General features: G+C 39.2%; 1 protein-coding gene across 5 annotated transcripts in view; it reads right to left on the bottom strand.

Moving 5' to 3' along the window:
- LOC110502528 (protein bicaudal C homolog 1-B) overlaps positions 1-22,957 on the bottom strand; it is a 76,964-nt gene that overhangs the window by 35,163 nt on the left and 18,844 nt on the right. For all 5 annotated transcript variants that reach the window (XR_002470343.2, XM_036960075.1, XM_036960077.1 and 2 more), the window contains 2 exons: positions 11,732-11,778; positions 435-504 (listed from right to left, as the gene is read on the bottom strand). Coding sequence is in view for 4 of the 5 variants with exons in the window: in XM_036960075.1 (XP_036815970.1) it covers positions 435-504; positions 11,732-11,778 (117 nt within the window). In the remaining variant the exon portion in view is untranslated. The remainder of the gene's footprint in view (positions 1-434; positions 505-11,731; positions 11,779-22,957) is intronic.

The raw sequence follows: 22,957 nt of genomic DNA, 5'->3' as shown, positions 1-22,957 counted from the left end.
TAAAACTAAATACTTTTACTCAAGTAGTATTTTACTGGGTGACTTTCACTTTTACTTGAGTCATTTTCTATTAAGGCATCTTTACCTTTACTCAGGTATGACAAAGGAGTACTTTTTCCACCACTGATTACTTCACTAAGCACATTCTTTCAGTTAAAAACACTGATTCTTCTCGATTATAAAAATGACTTAGGAGTGGTCATTCAGGGCTAAAACTAACAAACCTGTTGTCATTGCAAATTCACTGATTTATATAGTCTTCATGTACAGACATCAGCAAATACCTTCCAAAAACAAAACTTAAGACTTACATCCGGTACTGAAAAGGCAACATTGGAGTCAAATGTAGAGCAGTTAACAAGAAGGATGTTCTGTTACTTTTGATATAACCACAACTGAGCTGTTATTGTAGAATCAAAACATACAACATTCACCTTTTTTGGACTTGGCTCCGATCTTCAATTTGGAAGGCCACGCTATCTGTGTTTTGGTTTCATCCATGACCTGAAACAGATATTGGTCATAATCAATAAAAAGGAAAAAAAAAGCGTCATTACATATCTATGTTCAATATACTGAACAAAAATGGAGAACACCATAATGCTTCTTTTTGAGACTGCCTATACTGTAGTCCGTTTAAATGTCCAATTTTACATGACAGATAACTGCATGGTACACATTGATATATACAAATCTTAACACGTGTCATTTTAAACATAACAGAAATCCAGCCTCAATTCAAATAAACAGTATAAATGAGGACCACGTTCTAGTAACCACTAGCCAGAAAAATTCACACGTCTGCTGTGTTTATGGCTGATTGAATGTGGCTCGAGGCTTGTCTAAACTTTGGACAATGCCTCATTGCCTCTACTGCCCTACACCTCCTCCAACCTCTTGCCATGCTGACTTTGGAGAGCACCTATGAAGAGAGGTCTACGATCTACAAATTTTGGGGAGAAATCAACCAGAAATGGTATGATCCAGCGAAAACATGGCTTTTGATATAAGCTTACTGAAACAAATGTACTCTGTGACCAAAAAAAAGCCAACATCTCCATATTTTGTGAAAGTGGACTGGGTGTTGTTGGCTTAGGAACACGTGAAAAGTGTCAGCTGCAATCTATGTGAGAGCCCTTTCACAAAGCTACCCATCGTAACCAGGAGCATATGCATGAATGTGAAACAAAAAAAGAAAGAGCAAAAGTACAAGTCCGAGAGGAAAGAGTGTGTTATTCTGAGGTACTACAGGCATCGTCCACACGCTCATGAGGCCGCTCACCGTCACATAACTTCCTGAACATAGACTGGGGATCAAACAGTTCAGCCATGAGAAACATGAACCATCTGCATCGCCTAATGGAGACCTGCTGACTGGTGGTTTACATTAGAAACTAAAATCTCAGAAAACCATCCATCTCCAAAACACAGAGATCTGTCCTTGTCCTTCAATTTCCTTGTTTTCACAAAGGTCCTGTCGTGATTATTTGTTTTAACGCGTACCAGGGGCTCGTGTTTTTGGGTGGAAAAGGAATGAACTCAGACTGGCTTGGACACGTGAGCACCCTATGAATGTTCCCTCATACAGTATGAAGCTGCTCCATGTTCTTCATGGACTCCAGTGGTTGTGCAAGGACCTCCACACCTCACATGGGAACCCACGCAGAGAGAGACAATATGCTTAGAGCAGATGTCCATAAAAAGTTTGGATGGAAACCTGGTTATGTGAATAAAGTCGAATAAAAAATGTCATGACAGACCTGATGGAAACTTAGATTCACGACATGTTGTGTGGTCCTCTCACTACGACTCAGGAAAGCATGCAGTTTATTAGGCTCAAGATGAAATAAGTTACGATGAACTTCACATGGTGGTAAAAGTATGGTTTGGTTTTTGGCATAATGGAGCCCATGTCGTCCAAAGATTTCCAAAAAGCACCTGGAGGATCATCAAGACTTTTGGAAGAATATTCTATGGACAGATGATTCAAAAGTATAACTTTTTGGATGACGTGGGTCCCACGCCTGGCGCGAAAACCAAACTGCATTCCACTGTAAGAACCTCATACCAACAGTCAAGCATGGTGGTTGTAGTGTGATGGTTTGGGGATGCTTTGCTGCTTCAGAATCTGGATGACTTGCCTTAATAGAAGGAACCATGAATTCTCCAACGTATCAGAGAATTCTACAGGAGAATGTCAGGTCATCTGTCTGTGAGCTGAAGCGCAGCTGGGTCACGCAGCAAGACAATGATCCAAAACACACAATCAAGTCTACATTAAAATGGCTAAAATGAACACATTTGAAGTTCTGGAATGGCCTAGTCAAAGTCCAGACATAATCCCAATTGAGACGTTGTGGCAGGACTTGAAACGAGAAGTTCATACTTAAAACCCCACAAATGTCGCTGAATTACAGCAGTTCTGCATGGAAGAGTGGGACAAAAATCCCCCACAGCGACGTGTGAGATTGATCAACAACGACAGGAAGCATTTGGTTTGAGTCATTGCAGCTAGAAGGTGGCACAATCAGTTATTGAGTGTAAGGGGACAATTACCTTTTCACACAGGGACATTGGGTGTGGCATAACTTTGTTTATGAAATAAATTGAAGATCTGATAACATTCAGTATCAAAAATATAAGTGGGGAAAAAGGGACAAATGCTTTTTCACGTGACTGTATGTGATCGTACACAAATGTAAGCAAGGTTTGAAATGATTGTTTTAGTCAAATATTATATCAGTTTGGGCTTTTTGCAGTCTACAAATGATTCGTAATTATGTTCCGGCCCCCTGATCAACCGCTCAAGAAAAAGATTGTGGCTGAATCCTAGTTAATGAGCCCAGATTTATGTATTGCGATGCATTTCTATGAGAAATACAAAAGAAAAGCAACTCTTTCAATAAAGAACACAGCCTTCATTCTGCGATTTTCTATCTTAATCCAGTACATTATTCATAGAGGAAATGTCAAAATTCTTCCATATGTTTGGGAAGTATAGGCCTGCTTGGCATCCTCCAAACTGACTGACAGACTTTCCAGAGCCAGTCTGAAACACCTGTTGGGCAGTGCTAGTTGAACGTGTGCATTTTCACTCCAGTATGACACACTCTTAAAGACCACTGATGGTTGAGTGGATGGCCCTTCAAGCATCACTGAGTTTCTCAAACATACTATAATCAAAACACAAATATGGAAAGTGAAGTGGAGCATAAAAAGAATACTTCAGTCTTACTTTGGGCCAACAATATGAAGATTAGGATACAGGATACAGTTATTAGAGGGCCCCATGTAAACATGAATAATGATTATATCTATTTATAATCACATTTGACTGCTCTGGTCAATTCAAATTGCAAAGATAAGATTTATTGAACCTTTGAAAATGTAGCCTATACAACATACCTCAAATATCTGGTCAGAGTTAGGCTAGATTATTCATCACTGTTGTTTACACACCACAGATGGGCTGATGAACTGCCATGCAAGAACATAATTATGCTATGTAGCATTACTGATTGTGGGGCCTATCCACAAACACAGGTTTTGGAAAAAAAGAGACTTACTATTTTTTTTATAAAAAAAGTCTCAAATTTAATCCAGTTGCTATGTCTCTGCATTCTTCATTGAAACCAATAAAACAAATCCACTACAGTATTGGCAGCTAAAAAATGCTTCCACGATATAAAACCCATTCCTACAGTATAACAAATGTGTCTTGTTGAGTTGCATTTTTCATTCTCTCACTAAAGACCTTGGCTCATGTTACTGGTCTTGGGTATTATCTTTGTCTAATGGCAAGAAAAGCCCTGCCAAGCTGGAGTTCTCATGAAAGCCCTTGGCTGTGGCATTTCTAACCATTTCACAAGATAATACAAATAAAATAGAGAACCAAGAAGGTCGTCTTTTGGGTGAAGGAAAAAAAAAAATCAACATATTTTTGGATGGACTTCCTATCTAACGAACAGAATAGAGCAGTTTACTGATGTATAGGATTCTAAACTGCAAGGACTTCATGTGGGGGGCGGCAGGTAGCCTAGTGGTTGGAGCATTGGACTTGTAAGTGAAAGGTTGCAAGATCGAATCCCAGAGCTGATAAGGTAAACATCAGTTGTTCTGCCCCTGAACAAGGCAGTTAACCCACTGTTCCTAGGCTGTCATTGAAAATAAGAATTTGTCTTTACCTTAAAAAAATCAAATGTGGAAACAGTTTTGCTTCCAACTATGAGGACAACATGGTATACAGTTGACCTCCAATAATCTAGGACTCTGTAAATAACATTTTACACTGGGAAATCTAGCCCCGAGGATTTCCAAATTCAACATATATGATAAGTCCCATCTTTACCAACATTCCACACCAGCACTGAATCAGAGAGATAGTCTTTAGCACATTCTCTCAATCATGATACACGTGAGCATATTATCATACATTTTATACGAACCACCCCCGTAAACTTTCACTCTATAAACAAAACTATGTGCTCCCACTCAACAGTATGACAAACACATCTCTGGAACATTTTGTTCACCATATCCATCAGGAATTTCGCTCTGCACCCCTCCCCCCTTTGGCTCTTCCCCTCCCCAATTGTATCAGTCTCATGGGCCAATAATGGGGTTTCTGCTTAATTCCACAAAATGATTTTGTCCCGGTGAAGAAACACAACTGCCTTTTTATTCTCTATGGTGCTTTGAAATTCTTCAGGTACACCAGAGCAACTACAGTATGCAGATTTCTTTCAAAATATAGACATTTCCAAAACTAGACACATTCCAGGAAAGGCCAGGGAATGGACTATGATCAGATATGATATCACATGATACAATGGATACAGGGATTGTATACTGTAGCATAGCAACATGCAATGCAACAACAGTTATGAGATGATCACTGCCCTTTGTTGCATCCAATCAGGAAATGTATGCCTCAGTAAAGGCCAGGCATGTTTGGAAAGCCAGTTAATACAAATCAGATCAAAACCCTATTAAAGGGATGTCAAATAATTGTGATGAAACCGACAACCAAATGTTTATAGAGATATATGCAATTATATAGATTCCCTAAGTCAAAACTTTACAGCCAATTACATTTTTTGCCGCCCTCCATTTCTTCTCTATAGGGTCTTGTTCAGGAACTTGCTTCCTCTCCATAGTTGCGGTTCTTGGCAAGGCCATACAGATGGGAGTGATTTCTGACAGACCACACACCATTTTAAGGGTGGATAGCGTTTATTTTTATGAAGGGCCCAGCAAATACCTCTCAAATGGGTCAGCTATTTGCACAAATTAGGTTAACTATACATTTAACGTTCCACTCTTCAGTCTTTCTGCTACTGTGCCCTTTTCAAGTAATGCATACATTTAGCATTGTGATCAGTTTCATTACATATTACACTGATTGGATCTAGCAGGAAGGTCAGATACATACGTAGTGCTATAACCCAAATCGAACAGGATGTCATTTTGGGAATGTCATCAAAAACAGTCACTTGTGCCATTATTGTTTTTGTCAAATATTATATCAGTTTGGGCTTTTTGCAGTCTACAAATGATTCGTAATTATGTTCCGGCCCCCTGATCAACCGCTCAAGAAAAAAATTGTGGCTGAATCCTAGTTATTGAGCCCAGATTTATGTACTGCGAGTATACAATGCCTATAGAAAGTCTACACTCCCCTTGGATTTCTTCACATTTTATTGTGTTACAAAGCGGGATTCAAATTGATTTAGTCATTTTTTGTCAACCATCTACACAAAATACTTGAATTTCAAAGTGGAAGAAACATTCTCACATTTTTAAAAGATTAAAGAAAAATAAAACCCTAATACACTTTGATTAGGTAAGTCTTCACCACCCCTGAGTCAATACATGTTAGAATCACCGTTGGCAGCAAATGCAGCTGTGATTCTTCTCACAAGAGCTTTACACACCTGCATTGTGCAATATTTACTTTTTATTTCATTATTTTTTATTTTTTTATCTTAAATGTCTGTGAAGATATTGGGGATCATGGCTAGATAGACATTTTCAAGTCTTGCCATAGATTTTCAAGCAGATTTAAGTCAAAACTGTAGCTTGGCCACTCAGGAACATTCACTGTCTTCTTGGTAAGCAACTCCAGTATAGATTTGACTTTGTGTTGTAGGTTATTGTCCTGCTGATGGTGAATTCCCCTCCCAGTGTCTGGTGAAAAGCAGACTGAAACAGGTTCTCCCCTAGGATTTTGTCAGTGCTAAACCATCCTGTTTCTTTCATCTTAAACTCCAGTCTTCGCAGATGTCAAGAATACTCATACCTAGGGCTGTTGTGGTGACCGTATTACCGCCACACCGGCGGTCACGAGTCATGAAGGCAGTAAAATTCCATGTGACCGTTTAGTCACGGTAATTAGGCTTCTCCAAGCTGTGATGCTGCTGATGGTCATTAGTAGTCTGCCAAACTTGATAACTCACCGGTACTCAGCACTCTATCATCCCTCTAAATGAACTAGTGCAGCCCACAGCCATTTGGCATAGCCAGATCAGGACCAAACGTAAGGACAATTCAGAGTATGCTATTCTGTTCTTCTGAAATAGACTACATTTTCTTCATATCATGCTTCTTTAGACCTGTCGAAAATAAATAATGGATTTATTGTGAAGGTGTGGGGTATATTACATGGATTTATTAGACTTTTAAAAATGTACATCTGCATCAGTGGCTTGTAGGCTGTGTGTGGAAGCCAGAAGATGCTAAATGTGTTTATGTTAATTAACGGTCAATTCCCGTGAGATCGACAGCTATTTGCTTGACAATCACCGACTGATGAAATTTCATGACTGCCACAGCCCTACTCATACCATGACGCAGCCACCACCATGCTTGAAAATAAGGAGGCAGTTACTCTGTGATGTGTTGAGTTTGACTCAAACATAAGACTTTGCATTTAAGCCAACAAGTTGTGTTTTTTTGTAGTTTTATTTTAGTGCCCTTGTTGCATACATATGCATGTTTTGGAATATTTGTATTCTTCTTTTCACTCTGTCATGTAGGTCATTAAGGTAAAGTCACTACAATGTTGTTGATCCATCCTCAGTTTACTCCCATCACAGCCATTGAACTCTGCCATAGCTGTTTAAAAAAATTGCCTCGGGTGACATCCCGAAGCAGTTTTGTTCCTGTCCTGCAACTCAATTCAGAAGGACAACTGCATCTTTGATGTCCCTGGGTGGTTTAATACGTCATCCACAGCATAATTATTAATTTGACCATGCTTGAAGAGATATTTAAATGTCTGATTTGTTATTGTTACCCATCACTGCCCTTCTTTATGAGGCTTTTAAAAATCTCCCTGGTCTTTGTAGTTGAATCTGTGCTTGAAATTCAATACTTGACTGAGGGACCTAACAGATGTTGTATGGGTCACAGAGGAAGGGGTAGTCATTCAAAATCATGTCAAACACTATTATTTCACACAGTGAGTCCATATAACTTATTTGTATTTATTGTGGATCCCCATTAGCTACTGCAGCTACTCTTCCTTCCTTTGGGATTTATTAAGCAAAATGTTACTTCTGAACTAATTTAGGCTTGCCTAAAACGACTATATTTTAGTTATTTAATTTGTTATTCATTTGAAAAAGTTTGTAGAATTTTCTTCTCACTTTGACATCATGGAGAATTTTGTGTAGATCAATGAGAGAAAAAAATGACAATGAAATCTATTTCAATCCCACTTCGTAATGCAACGAAAAGGTTCAAGGGGGTGTAGACTTAGAGTTTTCTATGTGTGTGTGAGGCACGGTGGCAATCAACATGGATGGAGTGGACTGTCTTCCTGTATCACTGTTGATTCAGCTGTGTGTGTGTGTGTGTGTGTGTGTGTTTGTGTGAGATAGACAGAGGGTTTAGGAGTTAAAGGGATGGGGTGGGTGTTCTCTTGTTTCAGTTGAGAGTCTTAGTTAGTGATCCATCCACTGTTTTCTTCCCATGAGACTGATCGCATGAATTTAACATGTGCCAACAATCCATGCGCTAACTCTCACGAGCTCCATTATGTTTGGGGAGAAGACCTTAACCTTAAGGTGTTCAACTAATATGTGCATAGTTCAAAAAAGATTATCCCAAATTAGGAGCAACTGCACAATATCTGCTACTTTTTAAAACATAAAAAGCTTTCAAGTACTTAGAGGAACCAACCAATTTAGAGGGCTATTGGTTTGTTGTAATGGACACCTCGCAAAGTCAGCAACTTCACTTAAATAATCATACAATTAATTCCTTCATTGTGATGTGATGACTCATTTTCACCCTTTCACTTACTTCCTCTACCTTGCTATCCCTCTATTCTCTACCAAAATAATCAAAAGACTTTCCTTTCTCACCCACTAGACAGCATAAAACTACAGGACGGTGTTGTACTTCTAAAATAATGAAGTAGAATCCTTCTGGCCTCCGATCAGAGTGCATCAGTGCTCATATATCAAGCTGGCGTTGTTTACAGAACCACAGCCGAGGGATGAGGGAGGGAGGGAGGGACTGGCTCAGCACTCAAATAAATTTGCCTGAAGCCTCCACTAAAGCTCTGTGGTCCATAGTCTACCAGTCCAACTCTTCACAGTCTAATAGCCCACCAATCCAACACGCCAAAAGGTTTAATGATCCACGATCTACCAGTCAAACTATTCACCGTCCAAACATCGTATGGTCCAACAGCCTGTCGAACTGTTCAATGGTCCATGGTCTTTGAGTTAAATTGTCAAGTAGTTTTCACAATACATAATAGCCTACACAAAGTATGTTGTCCAACAGTCAAATACACCAAAAGGTCCATGTCACAATACATTACAAATGGTTTAATACACTGATCTGAGTGGGAAACAATGCTTGGACCCAGCATTAGAGGGAGAGAGAAAATGGGGATGGATGTGGTTGGGTCTGAGAGCTGGCCTGAACGGAAGACAAGCAGACAATGAGTAAGAGAGTGATCTACCACAGGGAAATGCCTGCAAGAGTGTTTTGTTTTTCTCTTACTGACCTCACAAAAACTTGCAGTTTATTTCCAAGGAATTGCTGGGACGCCAACCCTCACTATAAAACTGTATGTGCAGGTGTGTGTGTGTGGAGGGGGAATCATTGTGTGTATTTTGTGTGATATATGAGGGACTGCATACGTGTGTGTGGTACATGGGTGTGTTTGAGGGAAGGAAATGGTGTAAGTAAGACTTCCCATTTTCATCGACTTCAACATAGTCCAAACACCCCATACATTTTATTTAGAATAAACCGTTCCAGATGTCTACAATGTTTATTTTTCTGACATTAATTGGGTCTGTGTGCTGGTCATGCTATCGCAGGGAAATTCCAGACCCATTTGAACGGAAATTCTTCAATAAAAACTTCACAGTCTGTTATTGTCCTTTTCCGATCGCCAAACATAACTACGGTTAATGTACAATTATTGACCTTTTAAACTTCTGACCAGCATAGTTTGGAATGGAACATTGGCATAGTAATGATTGCATGTGAAGACAGGGCAGTGGCTTTGGAAAAGCATAATTGGCAAGCAAAGGCACCACCTACAATTATGTCAGATAAGTTTAATTGAATAAGCTACATACAGTGCATTCGGAAAGTATTCAGACCCCTTGACTTTTCCCACATTTTGTTACCTTACAGCCTTGATCTAAAATTGATTAAATAATTTCTCTCCTCAATCTACGCACAATACCCCATAATGAAAAACAGGTTTGTAGAAATGTTTGCAAATGTATAATGAAACACCCCAACTTAAATATCACATATACATAAGTATTCAGACCCACTTTGGACGGGAAGCTTTGCTGCACAGCTATTTTCAGGTCTCTCCAGCGATGCTTGATAGAGTTCAAGTCAGGGCTCTGGCTGGGCCACTCAAGGACATTCAGAGACTTGTCACGAAGCCACTCCTGCATTGTCTTGGCTGTGTGCTTAGGGTCGTTGTCCTGCTGGAAGGTGAACCTTCGCCCCCAGTCTGAGGTCCTGAGAACTCTGGAGCAGGTTTTCATCAAGGATCCCTCTGTACTTTGCTCCGCTCATCTTTGCCTCGATCCTGACTAGTCTCCCAGTCCATGGCTCTGAAAAACATCCCACAGCCAGATTCTGCCAACCCCATGCATCACCGTAGGGATGGTGCCATGTTTCCTTCAGATGTGACGCTTGGCATTCAGGCCAAAGAGTTCAATCTTGGTTTCATCAGACCAGAGTATCTTGTTTCTCATGGTCAGAGTCATTTAGGTGCCTTCTGGCAAACTCCAAGCGGGCTGTCATGTGCCTTTTACTGAAGAGTGGCTTCCGTCTGGCCACTCTACCATAAAGGCCTGATTGGTGGAGTGCTGCAGAGATGGTTGTCCTTCTCCCATCTCCACAGAGGCACTCTGGGGCTCTGTCAGAGTGACCAACTTCTTGGTCACCTTACTGACCAAGGCCCTCCTCCCCTGATTTCCTATTGCTGGCCAAACTGAGCAGAGTACTGATGGTTCCAAATGTCTTCCATTTAAGAATGATGGAGGCCACTGTGTTCTTTGGGACGTTCAATACTACAGAAATGTTTTGGTACCCTTCTCCAGATCTGTGCCTTGACAAAATCCAGTCTCGGAGCTCTACGCACAAATCCTCCAACCTCATGGCTTGGTTTTTGCTCTGACATGCACTGTCAACTGTGGGACCGGTGTGTGCCTTTCCAAATCATGTCCAATCAATTGAATTTATCACTGGTAGACTCCAATCAAGTTGTAGAAACATCAAGGATGATCAATGGAAACAGGATGCACCTGAGCTCAATTTATAGTTTCATAGCAAAGCGTCTGAATATTTGTAATACACTTGCTAACATTTTTAAAAAAACTGTTTTTTTTTGCTTTGTCATTATGGGTTATTGTGTTTATATTGCTGAGGATTTGTACTTATTTAATCCATTTTAGAATAAGGCTGTAACATAACAAAATGTGGAAAAGGTCAAGGGGGCTGAACACTTTCAGAAGGCACTGTTTTTAGAGACAAAACACATGTCTAGAATATATGGTAAAAAAAATTATGGGACGGCGCCCGGTTTGCATTTCTTGGACATGAAATGGCTGTAGGGACAGTTAAAATAAATGACATAGCAGTAGGCAATTTAACTTCCCTCAAAACCAGAGATGGAAAATAAACAAATAAGAATGCTAAAATAAACCAATGTCCATCACTTATTTAATTAAAAAGTATATTAACATGCTATGGAGGGAGTTCAAACACTTCAGGAAACAGCACTTTAAAACAGGAGCAGTGTCTTCAAACACTTTTCCATTTTCTTTCAGGTAATTACTTGGATGCCTATGCAATAACGTAGAGCAGACTAGTACAAACTCAACTGAGTCTTAGAAAAAAAAAATGAAAATATTTGATGGTAACAAAATATGACAACAAAGCGGATGCATATGTGTATGAATGCGTTGTATCCATCTCTGTCTGTACATGCTCTGTGGGTGGAGAGTAGTCCAACATTGGCCTATCAAATGTGCAGCCTCAACCTGTCAAGCACACGCCTGACTTGTGCAAGGCCTACAATAGTTTCAGGTGCATTTGTTTCAAGTCAAAATTATACTAACGTATCTACAATCAGGACCCTATTAAACGAACACCGGACACTTTCATCACCTGAAGGAAAGTGCTCTTCTCTGGACTTGAACACAATCCAAACATGATCCAATAATACAGATTAGAGATTTACCTTCTGAAAGAAATCCTCGCCACCATTGACTCGTCCCCCAGCGGCCGCTGTAGAGGAGAGGAAAAAGAAACAATTCATGAAACCATTAACTGTTAAATATACAATACTATATAACATTCACAGAGCCAAATCACGCTTCGGTTATCCAATGTCCTGGAAATGTGAGGATACCATGACTAAATCCCCCCCCAAAAAAATCTACTTTTCAGTGGATCTCCATTCCTTGGGTATTGGCATATCAGTATATACAATTTTGGGATTTAGATAGACGTCAAACTCATTCTTGATAATCCTTATAATTAGATACAGCTTCCTTTTAACAAATTGCTGAACTTTGTATAAAAGGTCTCAGTGCTATACTACCATTATGGGTGATCCATCTTTTTTGGATATTCACACTTTTGGACAGACAATGTCTCCTCCTGTATTAGCATGGTGCCGTACGGCTGGCATGAGGAATGTTAGCTTACCAGAGAACTGACTGACAGATACCTGGCAGAGCACACAATTATGTAAAGATATCCATGAGTATAAGAAATATTATTTGAAAGACTTGCCATGAAAATATACTAAAGACCTCGGCTTCTGGTACTATATAATATGGGCAAGGAACAGTCTCCCAACCACAGTGAATATACAATCATTTGTTTCTGATACAGATCATTCTGCAAGTCCTTTTGTCTGGCCTGTGGCTTTTCTGTTGATGTAAAATACATCGCTGTTCTCTGCAGAGCATTTATCCGTCATCTGAGGTGGTTTCTGTATTCACTTGATGGATTTACCACATTTTCAGCGGAACTGGGTCAGGGTCACCACAGAACTGGTGTACAGTGATAAATAATGGCCTTGATGTAATGACAATAATTAATGTTATGATCAACTTAACCCAATGTTCTGATTAGTATCACCTCTGGATAGCAATGCATTTTCTTCAGAAAAATTACAGAAAATTTATTTTATTTACCTTTATTTAACCAGGTAGGCAAGTTGAGAACAAGTTCTCATTTACAATTGCGACCTGGCCAAGATAAAGCAAAGCAGTTCGACAGATACAACGACAATGTCAACATTCAAAATTATTAACTGGCTATAATTGGTCCATGGAAACACACAGTATGTACCTTGGCAAAATACTGTAGGACAATGTCATATGTAGGGTTGCAAAAAATATACAGGTATATATCAAAAAAATCCATCCACTTTCCCAAAATGTACAGGGTTTACAAAAAACCCAGTTGGAAGATTCACACAATAAGCAAAATAACCAGAATACTCCAACCAGGATTTCTTTAAAAACTGGATTTTTCTGAAAGTTTCCAGAATTGTGCAACCCTAGTCATACGTCACCATAATTTCCTATTGAAATACAGCACTTTTGCTTTCTTGATATCAACATGTAAATAATGTTGTGGAGGGTTTGACAACTTGAGTATCATTATATCTGGTCCTGAGATTTATCCAAGTTGCTTCCCCACTCTGAAACCTGTCCAGTTTCATTAGATTTAAAAAGGTACCTTCTTAATTATCCGTCCCCATGTGATCCATAAGGAGTGGTGAAATGCAATACTAGTGGCTTGACATTTGAAAGAAAACAAATATTTCACTGTTCATTCTCAATATAACATTTCTTCGGTAAGAAAAAATGTAGGAATAAGATAAATGACCCCAACAGGTGTTTTATTTTGTGTCCTCACAAACTGGCCCTTGGTCATGGAGTAATAACTTCATAAAGTACATTGCACACATGCTTGTACTTACTCCCCCGCAAAAACACCTCTGCAGCTATTTCACACGAGGGCCTGCTTCATTCAGAACAATGTAGCCCATACATTTCACATGAAATACTATTCACAGTCCCCGATTAGTCTGAAAGCGGCACCTTTCTTACAGGGAATATTATTTCAAAAATTACCAATAGTTATAAGAGTTTGATATTATAACAGAAGCAACAAAACGGCCTATGTGGCATCGATTCCAGTCAGAAACAGTTATTCTAGTGTCAAAAATGACTACAAAGTGTAAATTGGATAATTTTGGTCATAAAGTCAGTCTCGTCTAAAACGGAGTTTGAAACATCCGTGCGTCTCAAGGGTAAAGGAAGGTTGGGTTTTGATTTGACGATGTCCATTTGCCCACTAACATGGGTGAACAGCTGCGGTGATTGCACTCTATCCAATAGTATATACACTGAGACAGACCTGCCCAGCAGCTCCAACTTTGTTTACACAAGACATGTCACATTTTCTTTTACTTGACAAATACTGCGCCAATCACAGATGTAAAATTGCGCAACTGAAACATCCTCGGCAAAAAACGTCAAAATGAAATACAGATTTCTTGAGTCCTATTAGATTCATTCTGGGGATTTTGAGGAAGTGAAACAGGCTTCCGCGTCTAGTGTCTCATCATTAAACAAAAACGCGAAATCGGTCAGAAACACACCTCCAAGACTGGAATCTCGTTTTCCTAATGTCCAACAGACAAACACATGCCAAATCGGTATGTTCAATGGCTTTAAGGAAATACTGTGTTTTTAAAAAAAAGTGTCTAACTGCAGGGAGCCTGGCTACCTGTAAGACATGTCGGCGCTGCCAGTATGCTGTGTTTGAATAATAGGCTAAAATCCTCAAATTGGAATTGAAAAAAGAAGCGCAGGTTGGGGTCAGCATGCCCTGTGGGAGTTGTTGGTCATTGTAGATGAGGAGTGTGGTGAATCACACAGTTGAGAGGAGGTGGGAGTATTAGAATTGGAGGTCAAATGGATGAGGTAGATGGTACAGCCTATTAGGGCCACACTAGGAGAAGGGATGATACTGGCCTAGCATGTCTGACTTTGGGAAAGATTAAGACTCTGGTAAGGGGTGGGCCGGCATTATTGGAAACATACAGTATCAAATTACAGAATTGCACCAACAGAAAGGAATACTGTTCAGTAAAAACAATACACACTCTGATTCATCAAAATACTAACATTGTCTTAGTTCTGTAGGTTATGAGACAGTGGAGACATAGCAGCTGGTGTACTGTAGCTTAGCATTTTCAGGTTTAGCCAACAGTTCTTAAAAGACACACAGAAAACTAGACAGAAATAAACCACACAAAACTCCGCTCTGTAAGGCTCTCAAGCAGAAAATGTGTTGATCAAATCTCAATGTCCACAACATAACATTATTATTCAAGTGGTAGAATGAGAATTTAAACAGGGGTCAAAAACCAAGACCTGGAAGGAAAGCCACTAAATCTGTGACTGTAAATTATTTAAGGTAATTTCCATATAAAAGGACCCATGAGCACCAACATGAAGTTCATAACAGATTGGGTGTCAAATGAAAGCCTTTTTTTTGTAGTGCTGAGCGATTAACTGAGAATCCTGTTATGTTTCGTTTTTTAAACAACTAAGTCGGTACAATTTTTATATATTTTTTTTCTTTTTCTGAGAGCTCAATGCGCACAGTGCACAGTTTCTCTAGAAATAAATCAGATCCAGCCTGAACTGTGCAATGTAGTAGGGAGTTTCTAACAGGCCAATTCTACATAGTTTAGCACATAAAACGTGGTAATTAACTAATAATCCATTGCGTATCTACTTGTCCGGTCTGTGTTTCTTTTAAGCCTGCTACAGAAAAGACAGAAGAATACCCAATAATTAGGTGATATAGAGAGCAGCTGTTGCTTCGGGAAGTATCTCTACCTGAAAATACATGACCTAAGTGATTGATAGTTGGTATTCAGCAGTCATAAAAGTTTGCCTTATTTACGTTGAAGAACTACAAAAGTGATTGTCAGACAGCATAGGCAGCAGCTCTATAGATAGATGACTTGAAATTAAATAAAGTCAGAAAAATAAAACAAATGTACACAACTAAAATATTTTCTAAGAGTTAAGTAATGTGAATAAATTATAGTTACCTGTAAGCAGTAATGGGCAGACACTACCATCAAGGAACAATATAATTGTTTTAGTCTGTGTTACAGTGTTCAACCCACATAACTCATAGTACATTTAATGTGTAAAAAAAAAATTGAAACAAAAAAAACATTATTTTTTTTACATAATCGAACCGAAACATCCTCAAAAAGCAGTAATCGCTCAGCACTATTTTCGATCAATTCAACCAATTTCCATCCTAAAAATGTGGAATAAGCAAAGGCTTTGATTACTTGTCATACAGATGGAAAAAGGGTCTTAGAAAACATCTACCAGAAAAACAATAATGTTGAAGAACCCTGCCAACTAATATCTAATATACTTATATTTAGTTTAGTGAAATTTGTTCTGCTTTCTGTACGTTTAAGAAACATTGCCTTGTGCCTTGAAATTCCATTACCAAAAACACACATACATTTGAAAATATTTTAAAGCTATGTACCTCATGAGGAGAGTAATGAAAGTGCACAGAAGTAACAAGGTAGACCTATCAATTAGGTATAGTATTTTTTTACAGATACATTTTGTTTATGAATTAGTAAGTGATTAAAACTCAATTATGTTACCAAATCGCTAACAAACTTTCAGACAAATTGGTAATGCAATTTCTGCAATCAAATTGGATACAAAGGGAATTCATAGTAGTCACAAACCAACCTCGGCTAGCCGAACAAGTGTGCTCACAAACTCTCTCAAAAGACATTTGGTTGAAAAACTAGAATAAAATAGGCAATAGTACTGTTTGTCCATTATGAGATGCCATAACCAGTATACTATTCCTCAAAATAGAATGAATCTAAGATAATGTCAAAATTAGACAGATTTCTTGAGTTTTTGCGGTGGAGACCTTAGTCGCGCAATTTTACAATCAAACTAAGATGTTTGGTGCAGTATTTCTCAAAGAGAAAATGTGCATGACAACAAGTAATCTCTCCTTGAATGACAAAGACTTTGAAGAATTCCTACTGTTGACCAATCACAGATGAAGGGGTGTAGACTACAGCTCCGAAACTTTAGCTTGCCTCAAGAAAACACTTAATGTGCCCATACAGTTGAAAAACCTCTTACCGAAGAGTGTGCAAAGCTGTCATCAAGGCAAAGGGTGGCTATTTGAAGAATCTCAAAAATCTTTGATTTGTTTAACACTTTTTTTTGGTTACTACATGATTCCATATGTGTTATTTCATAGTTTTGATGTCTTCACTATTATTCTATAAAAATAGTAAAAATAAAGAAAACCCCTTTAAATGAAGGGTTTTGACCAGTAGTGTACATTTACTGTACTGAACTCTACTTACTGTGTCCTACTTTGATGTCCATACTTGTAAAACATAGAAGTCTACGACTGGTTTTTGATTTTGTCCGGTCCACACCAACCATAATAGCCATTATGTACAATAATACCCCCAAATGCAAACGAGGATATTGCATACTTTTAGCTTTGTGTACCTACTTAAGATATGTCACCATGAAGAGAATGGCATTCTTATCCATAATTATGCATCTGTACAGTACAGATCAGGGACCCATGATCAAATCCCATTACCAGATGTAAATCCACTTCACTTACTGTAGTTCAATAACCAAAAGTTCATTCATAGCTGACACCCCATTCTTTTGTATTTTACGCTCTTTTTTTCTCCCCACTTTCAATCGTCTCATCGCTGCAACTCCTCAACGGGCTGGGGAGGCAATGGTCGGGTCATGATTCCGTCGAAACATGACCCACCAAACCACGCTTCAACACTGGTCCGCTTAACCTGGAAGCCAGTAGCACCTGTGTCGGAGGAAACACTGTTCACGGTCAGCCTGCAGGCGCCCGGCCCGCCACAAAAAGTCGCTAGAGCGACTAGCGACTTTTTGGCCAAACCAACCCCGAACACAGAGGACGCTGGGCCAATTGTGCACCGCCCTATGGGACTCCCGATCACGGCCGGTTATGATACAGCCCGGGATCGAACCCAGGACCTCAGAAACGCCTCTAGCGATGCAGTGATATATTTTAATGTTAACTCGAAGCAGATATTTAAGATATTTTTTTGGGAAAACATGGTCACATAAAAAAAAACTGAGGCAGATATTGCCAAAATTCTGTTACCAAACTTTGCATCTGAACAGTTCTTCCAGTAAAAACATCTTTGTAAAATGTCCAGTGTAAATAGTTAGTCCTTGTGCATAGTTGTTAGGTATGTTAAACTTTTAAATAAATGGTTTCCGTTTCTGAAAAATCTGAGTCTCAGCGCAATTCTGTTACCGTGGAATTGCCCTTAAACAAAAGCACATTCATCTAAGAATGTTCATCCTCCGGTGGGTCCCAATTAAAAACAGTCTGAAATAAAACGTGAATTAGATCGAATGATTAAAGTACTAATGACAAACATCCGTAATACACAAGAAGGACCATCAGACGAAAATACTCCAAGTCCAACTATAAATGCCTTTGAATCCCCTACACCGTAAATCTTCTAGATCAACAGGCCTGTCACCATGTTTGAAGTTATTGGCCATTCAAATGTACTCCATCCTTCTATTATGAAAAAGTGGGGGGGGAAAAAGAAAAATTCATTATCTGGCATATGATGCAAGACTGTCGTAAAACAGTGTGCAACAACAGTGTTTTCTAAAGATGCTGGCAGGCAAATATAAACAGATTATGATGATTTGAGAGAAAAGGCTTAATAATCACACAAGTGGGTATGTGTTGCACTTCATCAACTCAGCCTCAGTGGAGGAATACAAATAATGTGTTTTCTAAAATTCCTTATTCCGTAGACTTTTACACTCATACCCGTACACGGGTTGAAAATGGCAGATTTGGGTAGGCTTGGGCAGTGTACAATATATACCACCGACCGGGGTATTTAGAAATAGCCACAGGATGGTTTTTCAATACCATCAATATCATTTAAACTATTCATTTGAAGTTTTTCAATAGATTTTCATATTTGTAGCAATTTCAAAAAAAAGTAAATACCTGCCGTCAACATTTTCAAAACATTAGGAGATAAAGCAGATCACGTTCTTTATGTCAGCTGTCACATTACTTTACATTATGAAGCTCACATAGTTCTCCAGAACAGTTGAGCCAGTCATGTATCTGTTTGTAAATAGCACAACGGGAGACAACGGGAGCAGGTGAGTCCAGCTGTGTATTGACAGGGGTTGCGTTTTATATTGAAAGTCAGTATTGTTACACTTCAATAGAGTGATCAGGGACAAGCAACTATAGTTTTCATTCACAGAAAATACATTAGTGCAAGACATTCGGCAGAAAATAGCTTAATTTTCATCAGACGACAACATACACAAGTATATGAGCTTACAATGAAAAAGCAAGGTGTTTTTTGCAAAAACGATGCATGGTCATCATATTTCTAACGTTTAGGCCTATCATATTGTTTCTTGTTCACATTCACTTGTAAATGTCCAAACTCACCAAAAATGACATTCGGTTGCTCCTACCTACATACACTGTATGTATAACTTGATGAGCTGGATTGCCTGTCTTTGCAATTAGTTTATTTTCATTTCTGCTGGTTGGCATATTTCACATGTGCTAATTTTGTTAGCATTAGCATTAGACGCCCAAATAGATTTTTTTGGGGCGGTTTGTTTTGCGCCACCTTGTGTACAAAGCCGGTAATAATGTGAATCCCGGTGTGAGATCAAGTATGACAATATGAAAATCTGGATACCGCCCAACCCTACTAATAAGTGCCTAATTTGGAATGTACTGGCTACTGCAACATGCTACAAATGATGTCAGTGCAGGCTCTGAATTTCACAGTGCTGTATGGGTCTTGACTGACAGCTGTGCTGAACTTGAGCACCGCACTCAACAAGAAGCTGCACACCTCCCACCTGCAAAATTGGGCAACTTTTGCAATTTTTTTGTTGTCTGAGTGAGGAACTGCTGTAAATTAAGAGGACTCAATGTATGTTCAAAAAATACAGTTGAAGTCGAAAGTTTACACACACCTTAGCCAAATACATTTTAACTCAGTTTTTCACAATTCCTGACATGTAATCCTAGTAGAAATTCCATCTTATGTCAGTTAGGATCACCACTTTATTTTAAGAATGTGAAATGTCAGAATAACAGAGAATGATTTATTTCAGCTTTTATTTCTTTCATCACATTCACAGTGGGACAAAAGTTTACATGCACTCAATAAGTATTTGGTAGCATTGCCTTTAAATTGTTTGACTTAGGTCAAACTTTTCCAAGTAGCCTTCCACAAGCAAAAGTGAATTTTGGCCCATTCCTCCCGACAGAGCTGGTGTAACTGAGTCAGGTTTGTAGGCCTCCTTGCTCGCACATGCTTTTTCAATTCTGCCCACAAATGTTCTATGGGATTGAGGTGAGGGCTTTGTGGTGGCCACTCCAATACCTTGACTTTGTTTTCCTTAAGCCATTTTGCCACAACTTTGGAAGTATGTGTGGGGTCATTGTCCATTTGGAAGACCCATTTGCGACCAAGCTTTACCTTCCTGACTGATGTCTTGTGATGTTGCTTCAATATATCCACATAATGTTCCTCCGTCATGATGCCATCTATTTTGTGAAGTGCACCAGTCCCTCCTACAGCAAAGCACCCCCACAACTTGATGCTGCCCCCCGTGCTTCGCAGTTGGGATGGTGTTCTTCGGCTTGCAAGCTTCCACCTTTTTCCTCCAAAGATAACAATGGTCATTATGGCAAAACAGTTATATATTTTTTTCTTCATCATACCAGAAGACATTTCTCCAAAAAGTACGATCTTTGTCCCCATGTGCAGTTGCAAACCGTAGTCTGGCTTTTTTTTATGGCGGTATGGAGCAGTGGCTTCTTCCTTGCTGAGCAGCCTTTCAGGTTATGTCGATATAGGACTCGTTTTGAATATAGATACTTTTGTACCAGTTTCCTCCAGAATCTTCACAAGGTCCTTTGCTGTTGTTCTAGGATTGATTTGCACTTCTCGCACCAAAGTATGTTAATCTCTAGGAGACAGAACGCGTCTCCTTCCTGAGCGGTATGACGGCTGTGTGGTCCCATGGTGTTTACACTTGCGTACGATTGTTTGTACAGATGAACATGGTACCTTCAGGCATTTGGAAATTGCTCCAAAAGGATGATCCAGACTTGTGGAGGTCGACAATTTTTTTCTGAGGTCTTGGCTGATTTCTTTTGATTTTCCCATGATGTCAAGCAAAGAGGCACTGAATTTGAAGGTAGGTGTGGAAATACATCCACAGGTACACCTCCAATTGACTCAAATGATGTCAATTAGCCTATCAGAAGCTGCTAAATCCATGAAATCTCCATTATTTTCCCAAGCTGTTTAAAAGGCAGTCAAGTTAGTGTATGTAAACTTCTGACCCACTGGAATTGTGATACAGTGAATAATAAGTGAACAATTGTTGGAAAAATTACCTTTGTCATGCACAAAGTAGATGTCCTAACCGACTTGCCAAAACTGTAGTCTGTTAACAAGAAATTTAAGGAGTGTTTGAAAAACGAGTTTTAATGACTCAAACCTAAGTGTATGTAAACTTCCGACTTCAACTGTAGATGTTGAGGACTATAATGAATATCACTTTGTCATACAAGCAAGCCAAACAAGTCCAAATGTGTGCTTCACATGTCCTTATCATAAAACTCATGTCATATAGTGTCAACATTTATGATCACTATGTTTGATCTACAATTACAAGATGACATGGCATCATACCCTGGGGTTGTTCCGAACAGAATGAGATTGTTTTGTCTATTGTGAAGAAAATTTGCTGCAATTATGATTGGTTCTCTCTGAATTTCCCTGTGAAATCCAAAAACTCTAAGATCATATTTTATAACTTAGCTTGACATGGCAATAGGACAAGCTTTCGTTTTTGGATTGCGTAAACAACAGTAATTGTGTGATGGCGGGGATGTAGGGTTGAGTTCCAAACAAAACTAAGTGTGCTTGCTTAGTTCCTCAACGACACAGCTAGGAGAGCTAAAAAAAAGCACCTAGTTGAAGTTGAAGTCTCTTCCGAGTCATAAAAGTGCATTGAAATTAATTAGGAACGGGCACACTTTGGAGGGGTGTTTGGCCACTTGAAGACACCAGTTAGTCATCGCACTCAAACACCTTGCCATTTTTTGTGTTGTTATGTTGCCCCTACCCCACATTCTTCAGGAATATTCTCATGTTACTGAATGTCTCCAGAGTTTCTTCTGATTTCGTTATCAGCAAATGCGGTGAAAAGTACAGTAAATGTCAAATGCACATAAAATCAACAGTTTGGATTCAGTCGTGTCAGGTGAATTGTTGTGTACTCAACTTTGGTCTAATCATTTGACCATAATCTCCAAACTGTTCCCTTTTGCTTGCTACTATGCATATGCATTCCATATTTCTTCCGTAAGAAACATTTCAATGTAGCCCTATCCGTATAGGCAAATTCCCACGAGTGTAAAGGATAACACATGTACTCTATAGGGAACGCAACACAGCATTTCCAGCCAGAGGAGCTGGTGGTATGACTGGAGACAGTAGTGTAGTACAGGACATAAGGCTATGCGAGGAGTGAAAAACATCCTGACAGCAGATGCATGGCGTGCAACTGCAGCAAGCAGGCATGTGTATCAGAGTGCCTTCTCTATAAAAAACAAAAAATGCGTGACTGGGTTAAATGAAGATTAGGTTAAACGAGGACAAGCCATGGACTCATGCTTCCAGCTTCTTAGAGGAATCTATGGGTTTCACCATTCAACATTGTAATGTCAGGGGTGTATGTGAAATATGAAGTAAATGTATGATTAGTAATTGCCTATGTCACCATTTAAAAAAACACCATCAAAATGAATCATACCCACACAGCCGTTAGTTTAACATGTGAATATTCCAGCAAAACATTCCAGCAAAACCAAAGCATAATTTCTGTCACTATAAAATAGCTCCAGGGAGCAGTATGGAGGATGCACCACGAGCCTGGGCAGATTAATTAAGTCTGGTATCCATTATGAGTACAGAAAGTGATATTCTCCCTTGTTTAGTAGGGTTGAGGGGTAAGAGGAATGTAACAGTGTTTGAGCTGTAGAATTATGGCATCATTCCACATACAAACTAGGCTTGGGTGGTATACCGTATAGCGGGGTATTTGGAAATAGCCACGGGATGGTTTTTCAATACCGTCAACACCGTTGAAACTATTTTCTTTAATACAGTTGAAGTTGGACGTTTACATACACTTAGATTGGAGTCATTAAGTCGTTTTCAAACACTCCACAAATGTATTGTTAACAAACTATAGTTTTGGCAAGTTGGTTAGGA

This window comes from Oncorhynchus mykiss, chromosome 23 (genome assembly GCF_013265735.2).
Source record: "Oncorhynchus mykiss isolate Arlee chromosome 23, USDA_OmykA_1.1, whole genome shotgun sequence".
Classification (NCBI taxonomy): domain Eukaryota; kingdom Metazoa; phylum Chordata; class Actinopteri; order Salmoniformes; family Salmonidae; genus Oncorhynchus; species Oncorhynchus mykiss.
Note: the sequence above shows the minus strand (reverse complement) of the source record. Positions and strands in the feature narration are given on the sequence as shown.